The sequence below is a fragment of the Ranitomeya imitator genome, chromosome 8 (genome assembly GCF_032444005.1).
Source record: "Ranitomeya imitator isolate aRanImi1 chromosome 8, aRanImi1.pri, whole genome shotgun sequence".
Taxonomy (NCBI): domain Eukaryota; kingdom Metazoa; phylum Chordata; class Amphibia; order Anura; family Dendrobatidae; genus Ranitomeya; species Ranitomeya imitator.
In genome coordinates this window covers 153,464,528-153,477,955 of record NC_091289.1, presented here as the reverse complement: position 1 = coordinate 153,477,955, position 13,428 = coordinate 153,464,528, and the positions used below count along the sequence as shown (strand labels likewise).

General features: G+C 41.2%; 1 protein-coding gene across 3 annotated transcripts in view; it reads left to right on the top strand.

Moving 5' to 3' along the window:
• DIPK1A (divergent protein kinase domain 1A) overlaps positions 1-13,428 on the top strand; it is a 149,927-nt gene that overhangs the window by 123,067 nt on the left and 13,432 nt on the right. For all 3 annotated transcript variants that reach the window (XM_069737574.1, XM_069737575.1, XM_069737576.1), the window contains exons 4-5: positions 5,179-5,286; positions 7,600-7,776. In XM_069737574.1, the coding sequence (XP_069593675.1) occupies positions 5,179-5,286; positions 7,600-7,776 (285 nt within the window). The remainder of the gene's footprint in view (positions 1-5,178; positions 5,287-7,599; positions 7,777-13,428) is intronic.

Below are 13,428 nucleotides of genomic sequence, written 5' to 3'. Positions count from 1 at the left end.
CTCAAAGCCCCCATTACCGGTATAATAACAGTCAAAGCGTTTCCACTGAAATCACACTAAGGCAGTATGCATAGCCCCATGGTTTCCTATCTTACCCCCATACAGATACCCCTGGTGCTAATGCTCCAAGCTGGCAGGCAACTGCAAGCCACACATCATGGGCTCTTGAGCCACATGTGGCTCATAAGCTACAGGTTGGGGATCTCTGCTGGAATAGATAACACAGGAGTGCTCGGCTGAGCCTTTCTTTGTATAAGACATTGGAGAGAGCGAGAGCTGCCTGCCTTGGCGTAAGTAGAAAAAGAGTGCAAGCTGCAGGGCTGAGCTTTCCTGTGTATGGGGAGTGGAAAGGGAGAGCTGCCAGCCAAGCCTTCCTGTACATGAGGGATTGGAGAGAGAGAGCTGCCAGCCGAACCTTCTTGTACTTAAGGGAGAGGAGAGAGAGAGCTGCCAGCCAAACCTTCCTGTACTTAAGGGAGTGGAGAGAGAGAACTGCCGGCCAAACCTTCCTGAACATGAGGGAATGGAGAGAGAGCTGCCAGCCAAACCCTCCTGTACATGAGGAAGTGGAGAGAGAGCATTCGGCCAAGCATTCCTTTGTATGGTGGAGTGGAGAGGGAGAGCTACCGGTTGATCCGCCTTGTACATAATGGAATGCAGAGAGAGCGAGCTGCCGGCCGAGCATTCCTGTGTATAGGGGGAGTGGAGAGAGGGCTCCAGATTTTCGATGACCACCCCCCCTCCCGGGAAAAAGAGTCTCCGGGGGCCCCTTTAATACATACCACAATTCTTAATGCACAGATACAGCAGAGAAATATAGGTACAATACAATGCCAAAGATTTCACTTCTTACATTACATGACTGATATCAATAGCTCAAAAATCGGACACTATAGTCCTCTATAAAGTATTATGGGCACCACATAGTGCTCGATACAGAAAAATTAGTCCATATATTGCTCCATACAGAATAATTAGTCCCACATATTACTCCACACAGAATAATGAGCCCCATATATTGCTCCATACAGAATAATGAGCCCCATATATTGCTCCATACAGAATAATGAGCCCAATATATTGCTCCATACAGAATAATGAGCCCAATATATTGCTCCATATAGTATATAATAGGACCCATATATTGCTCCATACAGAATAGGCCCCATATAATGCTCCATGTATAATAGGCCCCATATATTGCTCCATACAGAATAACAAGCCCCATATATTGCTTTATACAGTATATAATAGGCCTATTATATTGCTCCATACAGAATAAACCCCATATAATGCTCCATATATAATGGACCCTATATGATGCTCCATATATGATGGGCCCCATATGATGCTTTGGTATGTGATGGTCCCATATATGATGCTCCAGTCTATAATGGGCCACATATATGATGGGCCCCATATATTGCTCCAAACATTAAAAAAAATGAAATACCTCTCCTCGCTGGCCGCTGCTCTGCTCCGGACTCCTCAGCGTCACAGTCTTCCATCTCTCTGCACTGTGACTGTTCAGGCAGAGGGTGCACAGACGTGACGTCATCGCGATCTCTGACTTCAGTTGGAAGACGGCACATCGGTGGAGCAGGAAGAGGTAAGTATCATAAATTCTGAGGCCCTGAGCAAGCGGTGGGGGGGCACACTCACGGGTGCCTGCACTAAAACAGGCGCTGGGCCCCACAGTGCACCGGTGTCCCCAACAGCAAGTGAGCCCCCCGCCTGCACAGGGCCCCAGCACTTGCCCGGGTGCTGCCGCCAGCCCTGGCTGCCAGCCAAGTGTTCCTGTGTATGGTGGAGTGGAGAGAGAGCGCTATCGGCCAATTGATTGTTCATCCGACCAGTATCTATTGTGTATGGCCAGCTTTTGTAGATTAGTTAACTGCTGGGGGTTAACTGAATTTCCTCATACACATTAGACTAATATTGACTGAACCTGCCAATATCAACAGGTTCAGCCAACGTCCTTATGTGTATGGGGCACTGGCTGACTGATGGTTGGGAGAGATGGTGGTTGCATAAGTATTATTTCGGACTGCCAATCACATTGTTCTCCCTGAGATAAGCTTCTGGCCAAAGTGTCAGCAGCCGGCTTTCTCGTAGCGCACACAGGAGCACTCGCTTGAGTTAACGTGCTCCTGTGTAAGGGAGAATTGGTTGAGATGGCTCTTGGATGAGCGATCGGCCAAAGCATCATTTGGCCACCAGTCATCTGTGTTTGGCAAAGTCTGAGACTATCCTGATCATGTATCCTAATTTCCCAGGGGGAGGAGAAGATAGGGGGTGAGCACCAGCAAGTCACTTGGCATTGGCCTGGCGATTTGGAATAGAATCTTCCACCCTAGTGTAGGAATATTTAGGGAATATGGCTCTGATGACCTGTCAGGAATAAAATACAAGTGCAGCTAAATTGTTGCTCAACACTTATTTTTTGTGCACGCTTCCCAATGAATTTGGTGCATTGTTCTCCGGCAGAATCCGCATGAACAAAATGAATGGACTGCCGGTAGAGCAGGGAACGGACATGGGCTAATCGTGTGCGTCACTATCATTTATCAGTCACTACCTACATAGGCGAGAATAGGCAGGTCACATTATTTTTCCTGCCTATGTTCCTTGGTGCAATCGCTTTTGGGTGCTGCAGTCTGAGCCCGGCACATATATCTGTATATATTATTTTATAATGTGCTCACATTTGCTAGAAGACAAACGTGCTTTTCCTTTTAAACATGTGCTGTCTGCATGCCGGAGACTAAAATAACAATGTTGTAATCTGCTACAAATTTCTGTCTGATTCCGTCCCCAAGGCTTTAGTATGAGCTTGGTGCACTCTTCTAACAGCCTTTAATTAGCCCAATTATTCTTAAGCCTCATAATTAGAAACATGTTTAGAAGAATCATAGTGACGGGAGGGAATACAGTCACTATCATAAGGAAACATGTTGGCAATTTTCTGCATGTGGCTGCTGCCTGAATTCCTGTGGGCATTCCTGTGTGGTGTAATCTGGCATACATGAGAATGGTGCTCCAGATTATCAGATTATTTTTGCCTACTGGATATAAAATGACAAAAGCAAAAACAACACCACTCAACGCGACCATTTCAAATCATCATTTTTTATTTTTTGGTTGCATGTTATTTTACAGAGCATAAGGAAGTTACAATGGCGGTCCGAAAATGTCTGAAGACTGATTTACAGTTCTCACTTCTGCTTTATGTCACTAAGGCTACTTTCACACTGGCGTTTTTTTTAATACGTCGCAATGCGTCATTTAGGGGAAAAAAACGCATCCTGCAAAGTTGTTTGCAGGATGCGTTTTTGCCCCATAGAGTTACATTACCGACGCATTGCGACGTATTGACACACATCGCAACCGTCTTGTGACGGTTGCGCCGTGTTGTGGCGGACCACCGGGAGCAAAAATCGTTAAATGTAACGTTTTTTGCAGCCGACGGACCGCTTTTTCCGACCGCGCATGCGCGGCTGGAACTCCGCCCCCACCTTCCCGCACCTTACAATGGGGCAGCGGATGCGCCGGAGAAATGCATCCGCTGCCCCCGTTGTGCGGCGCAACAAACGCTAGCGTCGGAATCTCGGCCTGACGCAATGCAACAGGCCGAATCCGACGCTAGTGTGAAAGTAGCCTAATCCAATCACAGTCGGTTGCACATAAAACTGTGGTTATTTGCTGTCTTTGTAATAATTAGCATCATATTCCTTACAAAGTTGTATAACTTTTCAAAAACACTGATCTATATATATCGGGCTGTAATGTACCCTAACTGGAGCTGAATTCACTATTCTAGCGACTTCACAGCTGAAATTCCCCAACTTTCCTTCCTGGCTCATTGTCTGCTCACATGATTTGCATTTGAAGACCACTAATGAAACCATTAATGTAACATTGGAAACATTTGGAAGAGTTTAGCTGAGCGAAAATATTATTGTCTGTTTCCAATGATGGCCAGTGAAACAGTTTACGCAGATCAGGATAGAAGTGAAGCTCCTGGATCAAAATCTGTCGCCGAGCCGCCATCTTTATAGCACAGGGGTCCTCCCTTATAGCAGAGGAATATTGGCCTACCGTAGGCTTCTTGGTTTTAAAGTGTAACTTTCGACCTCCTATACCTAATATGCCTACACCCTCAAGAAAATGTATACTGTCCCCGCACAGAACTTTTATTTCACACGTAATATTTTTGCTGCAGTTTTTACATCCAATTTTTTTAGACATGAACAAGGGCAGCATTTTACAGTAGCAGCAAAATGAAAGGGATCTGTAAAATGTCATTTTTGGTTTTTGCCTTTTTTTTTCCTTGCATTTTGTTGACCTTTTTTCTAAGGAAGAAAAACACAAACACAGGGAGAACATATAAACTTCTTGCAGATGTTGTCCATTGTGAGATTTTAACCCAGGACTCCAATGCTGCAAGGCTGTACTGCTAACCACTGAGCCACTGTGCTGACCTAATGATTAGTATATGTATAATTACTAGTGATGAGCGAACGTGCTCGGATAAGTTATCTGAATCAGAGCATGCTCATGTCGTGTGCTAAGAGTGTCTTTGGTGTGCTCGAAAAATCAGTTCAAGTCCCTGAGGCTGCATGTCTAACAAACAAACAGGGAATCCCTGCATGTGTTGCTGCTGTCAAACAGCCGCGAGACATGCAGCGGCGGGGACTCCAACATAGTTTTCGAGCATGCCAAAGACACTTGGTTAGCACACGAGCATGCATGGATAACATCTTATCCCAGCATATTCAATCATCACTGGCTTGCTCGAATAATATGTTCGCGTTCGTGGGGCTGCATGTTTTGCTGCCTTTAGAACAGGCAATCCCCGCATGTGTTGAGGCTGTCTAACAGCCACAAGACATGCAGCCGCAGGGACTAGAACATATTCGAGCATGCCCAAGATACTCGGATAACACACTATCCGGGCACTTTCACTCATCACTAATAATTACTCATCCTTTTAAGGTCAGATCTATCTTCTGCAATAAGAATACCTCCCAGTATATTGATTGCGGATTATACAGGAGCCCGGTCACTGATTATCTGATTGTGGCATACAGAATAATTGGGATAATAGTGATTGAAATGATGTGCGAGAGATAATACTGTATAACACCTAATTATTTTCGCCTTGACCTTTTCTTCCAGTGTGACAAATACCGGAAGGGGATTATCGACGGATCAGCCTGTGAAGGTCTCTGCTCGAAGGAAACTATTTATTTTGGAAAATGTTTGTCAACGAAGCCAAACAACCAGGTAATATTTTGCAATTTGTTAATCGGAGGGGTGGGGTGGGGACATATGAAGAATTTGGAATACCAGGATGAACTTTTCTCAAAAATCCATCTGTTGTTGAACAGTCTCCCAAGATGCTCCGAACAGGCAACATCTGGATTGGCCGTCCCTTAGGGTTAGTCGTCGGAGAAGGTTGTGTGTATTTTTCGCCTAACATTTTGCTCATTACAAAAACGACATCTCTCTGGAGAATACGCCTCATCCTGTTTTTATTTTTAGATTGTTGAAGTGTAAGTAAATTACCCTCAACATATGTCTATTACATTAAACTCGAAAATGTAATATGTCGAATAAATCTGTTCCACTTTCGTCTAAAACACATAACAAAAATTAATTAAAAAATAACCCTGTGACAAATTCTATGCTGCATCTAGTATCAGATATGTATTAGCCTGACCTAAGGCACCGCCACCGATCAACTGATTGAAGGGACTGCCGAGCACCAGAACCGGCACAGAGCCAAACAGTGTGTAGAGGCCAGTAATGATACTGCAGCTGTCGCCCATTCAGGAGAATATTAAAAACCTATGGTCCTTCCAAGAATCTAATTTTTTTTCAATTTAAATTTTTTCTTCCCCCTTCTTCAAAGAGCCATAACTTTTTTTTATTTTATTTTTTATCTGGCAATATAGGCGTATGAGGGATTGTTTTTTTTTTTCAGGACAAGTACTTTTGACTGACACCATACATTTTACTATATAGTGTACTGAAAAACGGGGGAAAAAATCCAAGTGCTTTGAAGTTGAAAAAAAAGTGCACTTCCACAATAGTTGTTTTGTTTATTTATTTCAAATGTTCACTATATGGTAAAACTGACCCGGCATTATGGTTCCCCGGGTCAGTATGAGTACACAGATTCCAAAAGTATCATTTTCAGAGACATTTCACATTTTTCATGATCTGGGTACTGGGTAAGGGCTTATTTTTTGTGCCTCAAGCTGTCGTTTTTATTGATACCATTTTGGGGTAGATATGTTTTGGGCACTTCTGCTGAAAAAGTGTAATTTGGGCGTTTTGATTTTTTTTCTCATTATGCCGTTTACCAATCGGATTAATTTATTTTATATTTTGATTGGTCATTTCTGAATTCAACTATGCCAAATATGTGTATTTTTATTTATTTGTTTTATTACTAATAGGGCAAAAAGGGTTGGATTTGAACTCTTGTGTTTTTTGTTTGTTTTTTTTCATATTTTTAAAAACTTTTTTTTTTACTGTTTTTAATAGTCCCTTTTGGAAATTTGAATCTGCGATCACTGGTTTGACTATGCTTTTCATAGCAGGGCACAGCACTGCAATGTATAGCAGAAATCACAATCTCCTATGAACACTAGCCATGAGTCGGTGTTCACAGGAGTATCGTAATGCAGACCCCCAGCTGTTAAACAACTCATCATCGCCCCATGATCATATGACCGGGAAGCCGATGGGTGGGATAAATTGCACCTTTTTAGCTTGTGTTAAATTCTGCTGTCAATGATTGACAGTGGGATTTCACTGGTTAACAGCCGCAGGTGAGCGCCACTCCACCCGTAGCTGTTAGACGCACTTGATGGCTGATTAAATCAGTCATCAAGTGCTGGGAAAGATGTGGGCTCGGAGGACCTGAAGGTCTTGTCCATGCACTATACGGATAGTCCATTAATTTCAGTGTGTTTTCGTAAAGCTTAATTTGTCCTTTGATAGCACTACAGGCAGGGCCGTACTTGATATTCATGCTGCCCTGGGCGCTCTACATGGTGACGCACCCTAATGGTAAGTCAGACTAAAAGTTCCCACGCATACAATGTGCTGTTTTTGTGCGATGTGATCAAACATCAGACAGAACATGGGAGATTAAACGCTCGTCTTCGTGAACCCTAAAGCTACATTCACACATCTGTTCTCGGGGCTAGTGACAAATATGGCCCTGACTACTGTGAAAATGAACAAACCCCAGCTAATCTAGAGCTGCTCATATTACACCATGGTCCACGATGTGTCCTGAAGACCAAGAATGGGATTTTAGAATCTGGCAAAAGAGTGCTGATGGTTCCATGTGTGCATACAGCCCAACAGTGACTACTGATGACACAGAACCTTTCCAACCTTAGGTAAGGTGTGCACACGTGTGAGAAACTGGTCCTGAAGATAGTTTATGGCTTATTTTACAAAGGTTTAACATTTATTAGGTTTAGACTTTAAGGATGATGCAGTCGCAGGGTTGTGGATTCATGATGCAGAAATGTATTAACTGACTAAAGAAAGGTAGTCTAAACATTGCATGTTTTTCAGATGTACCTGGGAATCTGGGGGAACCTGGAAGGGGTGATAAAGTGTCAAATGGAAGATACTCTACATCTTGATTTTGGGACAGAACTAGAACCAAGGAAGGAAATTGTACTATTTGACAAGCCAACAAGAGGTACCACCGTCCAGAAGTTCAAAGAGATGGTACACAATCTTTTTAAAGTAAGTGTCTGATCATATGCTTCTGATTTACCAAATGAAGCACTACAAGGATTTAGTCTTTACCCCATATGATTTGGGTTTACCTGGTTATTGAAAGGGATTGTCCAGGACTTTGATCAATATCAGATCGGGTATCTCGCGTATTGCATCTCAGTTCTTGTTTATAAGGGAAGCTGAGCTGCAGTACCCAAGAACGCCCACTAAACAGTGTAAGGAGCTGTGGTGTTGCGATCCCTCCCCACTTTACTCCTGCCTGCCCCTTTAAGCCCTTGAGACTATGTATATAGCACATTACTACTGAAGTTTGCTGCTTGATGCCAAGATCAATAACTTTACAGTTGGAGTCAATCGGGCACTAAATTTTACTAATAGTTTAAGGCTGGTTTCACATTTGCGTTTTTTGCCGCTGCGTTTGTAACGCATAAAAACGCATGCGTTTTGTTTTCCTATATTTAACATTAAAAACACATGCGGTTTTTTTTGTACGCGTTTGGCCGCGTTTGACGACGCGTGCGTCTTTATGTCACTTGCTGCTTGGTGCGGAAATGCAACATGTAGTAGTTTCTAGAGGCGTTTTTTTGCCGCAAAAAAACGCATGCGTTCGATTGCGTCAAAAAAAACTATTGCTGTCTATGTAAACGCATGCGTTCTTAAAACATGCGTTTGGAGAAAAACAAGTCTAGACACTGATAAGCCACCCCCCATCGCCAAGGTGATAAAGGTATCCAAACCCTAGCCCTAACCCTAAGCCAAAAGGGATCCAAACCCTAACCCTAACCCCAAAGAGATCCAAACCCTAGCCCTAACCCTAACCCCAAAGGGATCCTAACCCTAGCCCTAACCCTAACCCCAAAGGGATCCAAACCCTAGCCCTAACCCTAATGGGAAAATGGAAATAAATACATTTTTTTAGCTTTTAAATTTTTCCCTAACTAAGGAGTTGATGAAGGGGGGTTTGATTTCTATTTATAAGGGGTTTTCTAGTGGATTTTTATGATTGGCAGCTGTCACACACTGAAAGACGCTTTTTATTTCAAAAAATATTTTTTGCTTTACCACATTTTGAGAGCTACAATTTTTCCATATTTTGGTCCACAGAGTCATGTGAGGTCTTGTTTTTTGCGGGACATTTTTATTGGTAACATTTTCGGGCACGTGACATTTTTGATTGCTTTTTATTCCGATTTTTGTGAAGCAGAATGAACAAAAACCAGCTTGTGAAATTTCTCATCATGCGTACCAAAAGTGCAAACGCAGGAAAAAACGCATGTAAACGCGTACAAACGCGGCGTTTTTTTTAACCGCATGCGAAAACGCATGCGTCTAAAAAACGCAGCGTTTGTACGCGTTTACATGCGTTTTTTTCACCACTTGCGGATGCGTTTAACACGCTGCAGATTTAAACGCAAATGTGAAACCAGCCTAACAGAAGCTGCATTGCAAGTAAATTTCAGTTTTTGTCAAAATTGAAGATATCCTAAATTGTAAAACCTGGGTAACTTTAAAAGAAACCTAGCGTCACCTTTCCATCATACAAGTCACGTTTGAGGTTGAAATCCTTGGAGTGCTTGTTAGGTTCTTAAAAGATTAGGGCTCAAACCCCTAAGTGTTTTTTCCTTTGTGCCCCCCATCATTTAAAATAAAATCTATACATATTTAATTATCATATACCACTGTTAGTGCTATACCAGGACTAAATATCAATACCCATAATTAACCCAACATATTACAGGCTCTCACGAAAATTAGTAATATCTGCAGAAAGACCAATAGTGAAATTTCCCAAGTTAAATAATATAATTCTTTATTAGTACAAATATATATATATATATATATATATATATATATATATATATATATATATATATATATATATATATATATAATGTTTTAATTTAAAACCAAGTGAAGGGATGTAAGGAAAACAGAGGCGGGGACGGGAACACCTTATAAGGGGAAACAGTCTGTTTGCAAAGTGAAAATATTGGTATACATGCAAGTGTGAATATGCATATGTGCGTGGAAAAATATTAACCACTAAAGGGGTATAGAACAGAGGAACAAGTAAGTGACTAAATTGTGGAAAGAATCCTACAATAATCTGATATATCCTAGTCATTTACTCTTAGATAGAGGTATATGCATAATACATATACATGGATGAAAAAATGTTAATACGGTAGCATAGATGTGTCTAGTAAGGTTATATGCAAACAAAGTTGTAATGATTGGATTTCCTGGTGTGAGAGATCTCAAGAGCGATAAATATACACATATAGAAGTTGTGAAATAAATCCTACATAATAAGGACAGACTTACAAATACTGTTGGTTACATAAAATGACCAAATTAGACATAAGGGTTTTACAAGTAGAAACATGTTTAGCGCAAAACAAACACTGTAAAAAGTAGCAATGAGGACAATAACCTGTGTGTAACACCCCCGACGCGCGTTTTATTGTGCAGCTTCTGCTGAGGAGGAAATTTTATTCCTAACTGTCAATTCTTTCAGTGTCGCGATCACTGGAGTTGGGGTCAAGAAGTGTAAAAGCTTTTACAGGGACTCGGTCAGCACAAAATGACTGCTCAAACCAAGCACAGCACCTTGTATGGGACAAAGCCCTTGCATATCTTTAGTGTCCAAAAACTGTTGCTGTATTTGCTAGAAATAGTTCTTTATTGAAAGCTGGTAATGGTGCTGTCGGTGCACCCCCGGCGTGGCTGAGCCGTGCAGTGCACCGTCCCACCTACTTGATTTAAATCTCCACCTTGTTGATTGACAGCTCTGTCTTTACAAGAACCAGATTAGGGCAGAGATAGTTGGAAAGCAAGTAGGTGGGAGGGTGCACTGAATTCTTCTGCCACGCTGAGGGTGCACCGAGCACTTTTGAATAAAGAACAATTTCTGTTGAGCACTGCAATGGATTTGGATATAAAAGGCACAACTCATTAGGGCTCTGTCCTCTACCAGGTGCTGTGCTGGATTTGGAGAGGCATTTTATGCTGACAGACTGACTAATAAATATGTCGAGGGCATATCTTTTGCCTATTTTATTAATGTCTAATATTGTAATACTTCTTTAAGCATTTGAAAAATCCAACAGCAGAGATCCTGCGCTGTTCTCTGCCTCCGTCCCTGCTGCTTCATGCAGCAGAATATTGTACCTGCTTATCACATTTCCCTGCCAGCAACACAGACGGGGATCTTTGGGATGGTACGTCGCCAGCAGAAATGCCACTGATGAGGCTTCCCTTACACTGCAGTGCTCGGCTGACCAATCCATGCATAAAGCAGAACCATCCGAACTGCGGTTTTGGGGGACTGTGCCGTGACCACAGCGAGCCCCCACTGCTCTCACCTCTTGGATGTCTGTCTTATGCCAATACCTATATTGCTTTTGTCTCACGACAGATAAATTATATTAGTTAACAGCAAAAATCCTAAAATAATTTCCAAGTAATTGTGATAATTTAAAAAAGTTAATTCATCTGCAGTATATTATTATTATTTTATGTATCTGTTAACAAGGCTACTTTGCATTTTCTGTAACATAAGCATCCCGCATTATTGATGGGCTCTGCCTTTAGGACTGTTTAGTAATCAGACTGACATGAATCGATAGCATCAATAACCTGATTTTCAGCAAGGCCATGCTTTTAGCATTTAGCAATGTTCTCAGCTATTCTCCCGTGTCCTGATTTTCATGTACACAGATATACATGCAGATGGTAGGCAGGATAAGGGGAGGCAATGATTAAACTCAGCCTTCTGGCATTAATTATGTGGAGTCTGGAAAATGGCAATTATTCAAGTGAATTATTATCTATCCATCCATCCTACAGGCATCTTGAAGCTTGCAGGACTTCCAGTATACAGTGTGGTTTTTCCTGGGCCATTGTAATTTTTCATCTAAAGGTCCTTTTTAGATTGTCCGATAATTGGGAAACAAGCATTCGTGGCAACACTCACTCCCGATTATTGTCACTCATCTAAACAGGCCCGACTAACAATTAAATGCTATCTAGTTGGGTGCAACTAGCATCAGAAAAAACAAAAATGAAAAAGATTTACATCTTTTTCTGAGTTCCAAGTATTAAACATCTAACGAAGTGCAAAAAAATATCCTTTGCACATATCCATTTAATTGTACTTCCACGCTGGTGTGACCTCATGGGGAGCGGACTCAGAAACTGAGCTCCATCCACACGTGGCTGATTAATCACTGCCATCTTGGTTCTCCTCTGAAGCTCAGCTATATGCTTAGCTTCATAAGAGACTACAATTTTCATTATATAACATGCAAAAAAACAGCCACAAATTAGCATAAGTTTTAAATAATATACTGACTCTAACATAACACTTTAAAGGTAGGAGAACCTGAGTCTTTTGTATATTTAAAATATAATTTATTAAATACAAAAACAAAACAAAAAAAATCCTAATATGAAACAAATTAAATAAATATTACATTTGTATGGAAACAGTGTGATCCTAAATGGTGAAAACATTAAATGACCGCTACCCTGGGTTATTTATTGTGCATCACTCAAAATGAAACATGGGACAAAGGTAAATTGTTAACCCACATGTACAAAGAGAAAAAGAATTTTCCCTATCTAAGATAAGGTAGTCCCAGTCAAAGTAAGCACCGTATGTGAGCTACATTAGAGCGTCCCCTTGTGGAAGCGAGTATCATTCTCGCAAAACGCGCGTCGGGGAAAGTGGTCATTCCCTGGACTGAACCAAAGCTACTATGGGTAATTAACCTTTTGATTTACGGTAGCTTGTGTCTTATATGCAATTTTGTGCAGCGCTCTAATGTAGCTCACATGCGGTGCTTACATTGACTGGGACTTCTTTTTCTCTATGCACATGTGGGTTAACAATTCACCTTTGTTCCATGTTTATACATATGTCCATTTGGACTTCATTCTGAGTGCTGCACAATAAGTAGCCCAGGGTAGCGATCACTTACAAAAGACTCAGGTTCTCCTAACTTTAACATTTTCATTATATACTGCAATACCAAAGTACTGTTTTGTAGTATATCGTATAGGCGATCGAACATAAAAATGTTACAGGTGTCGGAAAATAGCAAAACAAACCAAAATGTTAAGTGTTTTTTTTGTCTGAATTTTTTACCACTTAAATATAAAGAAAACAAACTGAGTTTGGTATCACGAGAATTGTACTGACCTGGAGAATCTGGTTTCAAGATCATATTTTTAGCATACAATGAAGGCCATAAAAACAAACCTCCCCTCACCCAATAAGAAAAAAAAAGGCTGAATTGCATATTTTTTTACCATTTCACCTAACCTGTATTTTTTGTTCCCATTTTCTGTTAATTATATGGTAATATGAATGGTGTCATTCAAAACTGCAAAGAAACAAAGGTGCAAAACAAAAGGTTACTCGGGAGTGAAGGGGTTAAGTGGAGAGCAGAAGAAGTCTCAGAAGTCTGGAGAAGAACAAATGTCCCTATCTTCAACAAGGGGAAGAACGTGGAATTAGGAAATTGCAGGCCAGTGAGCCTTACTTCTATTCTAGGAAAGATCTTTGAATAAATTATCAAACAACATGTATGCAAGTACAGTACCTGGATGAGAATGAAGGGATTAACTAGTGCCAGCTTGAGTTTGTAACTAATA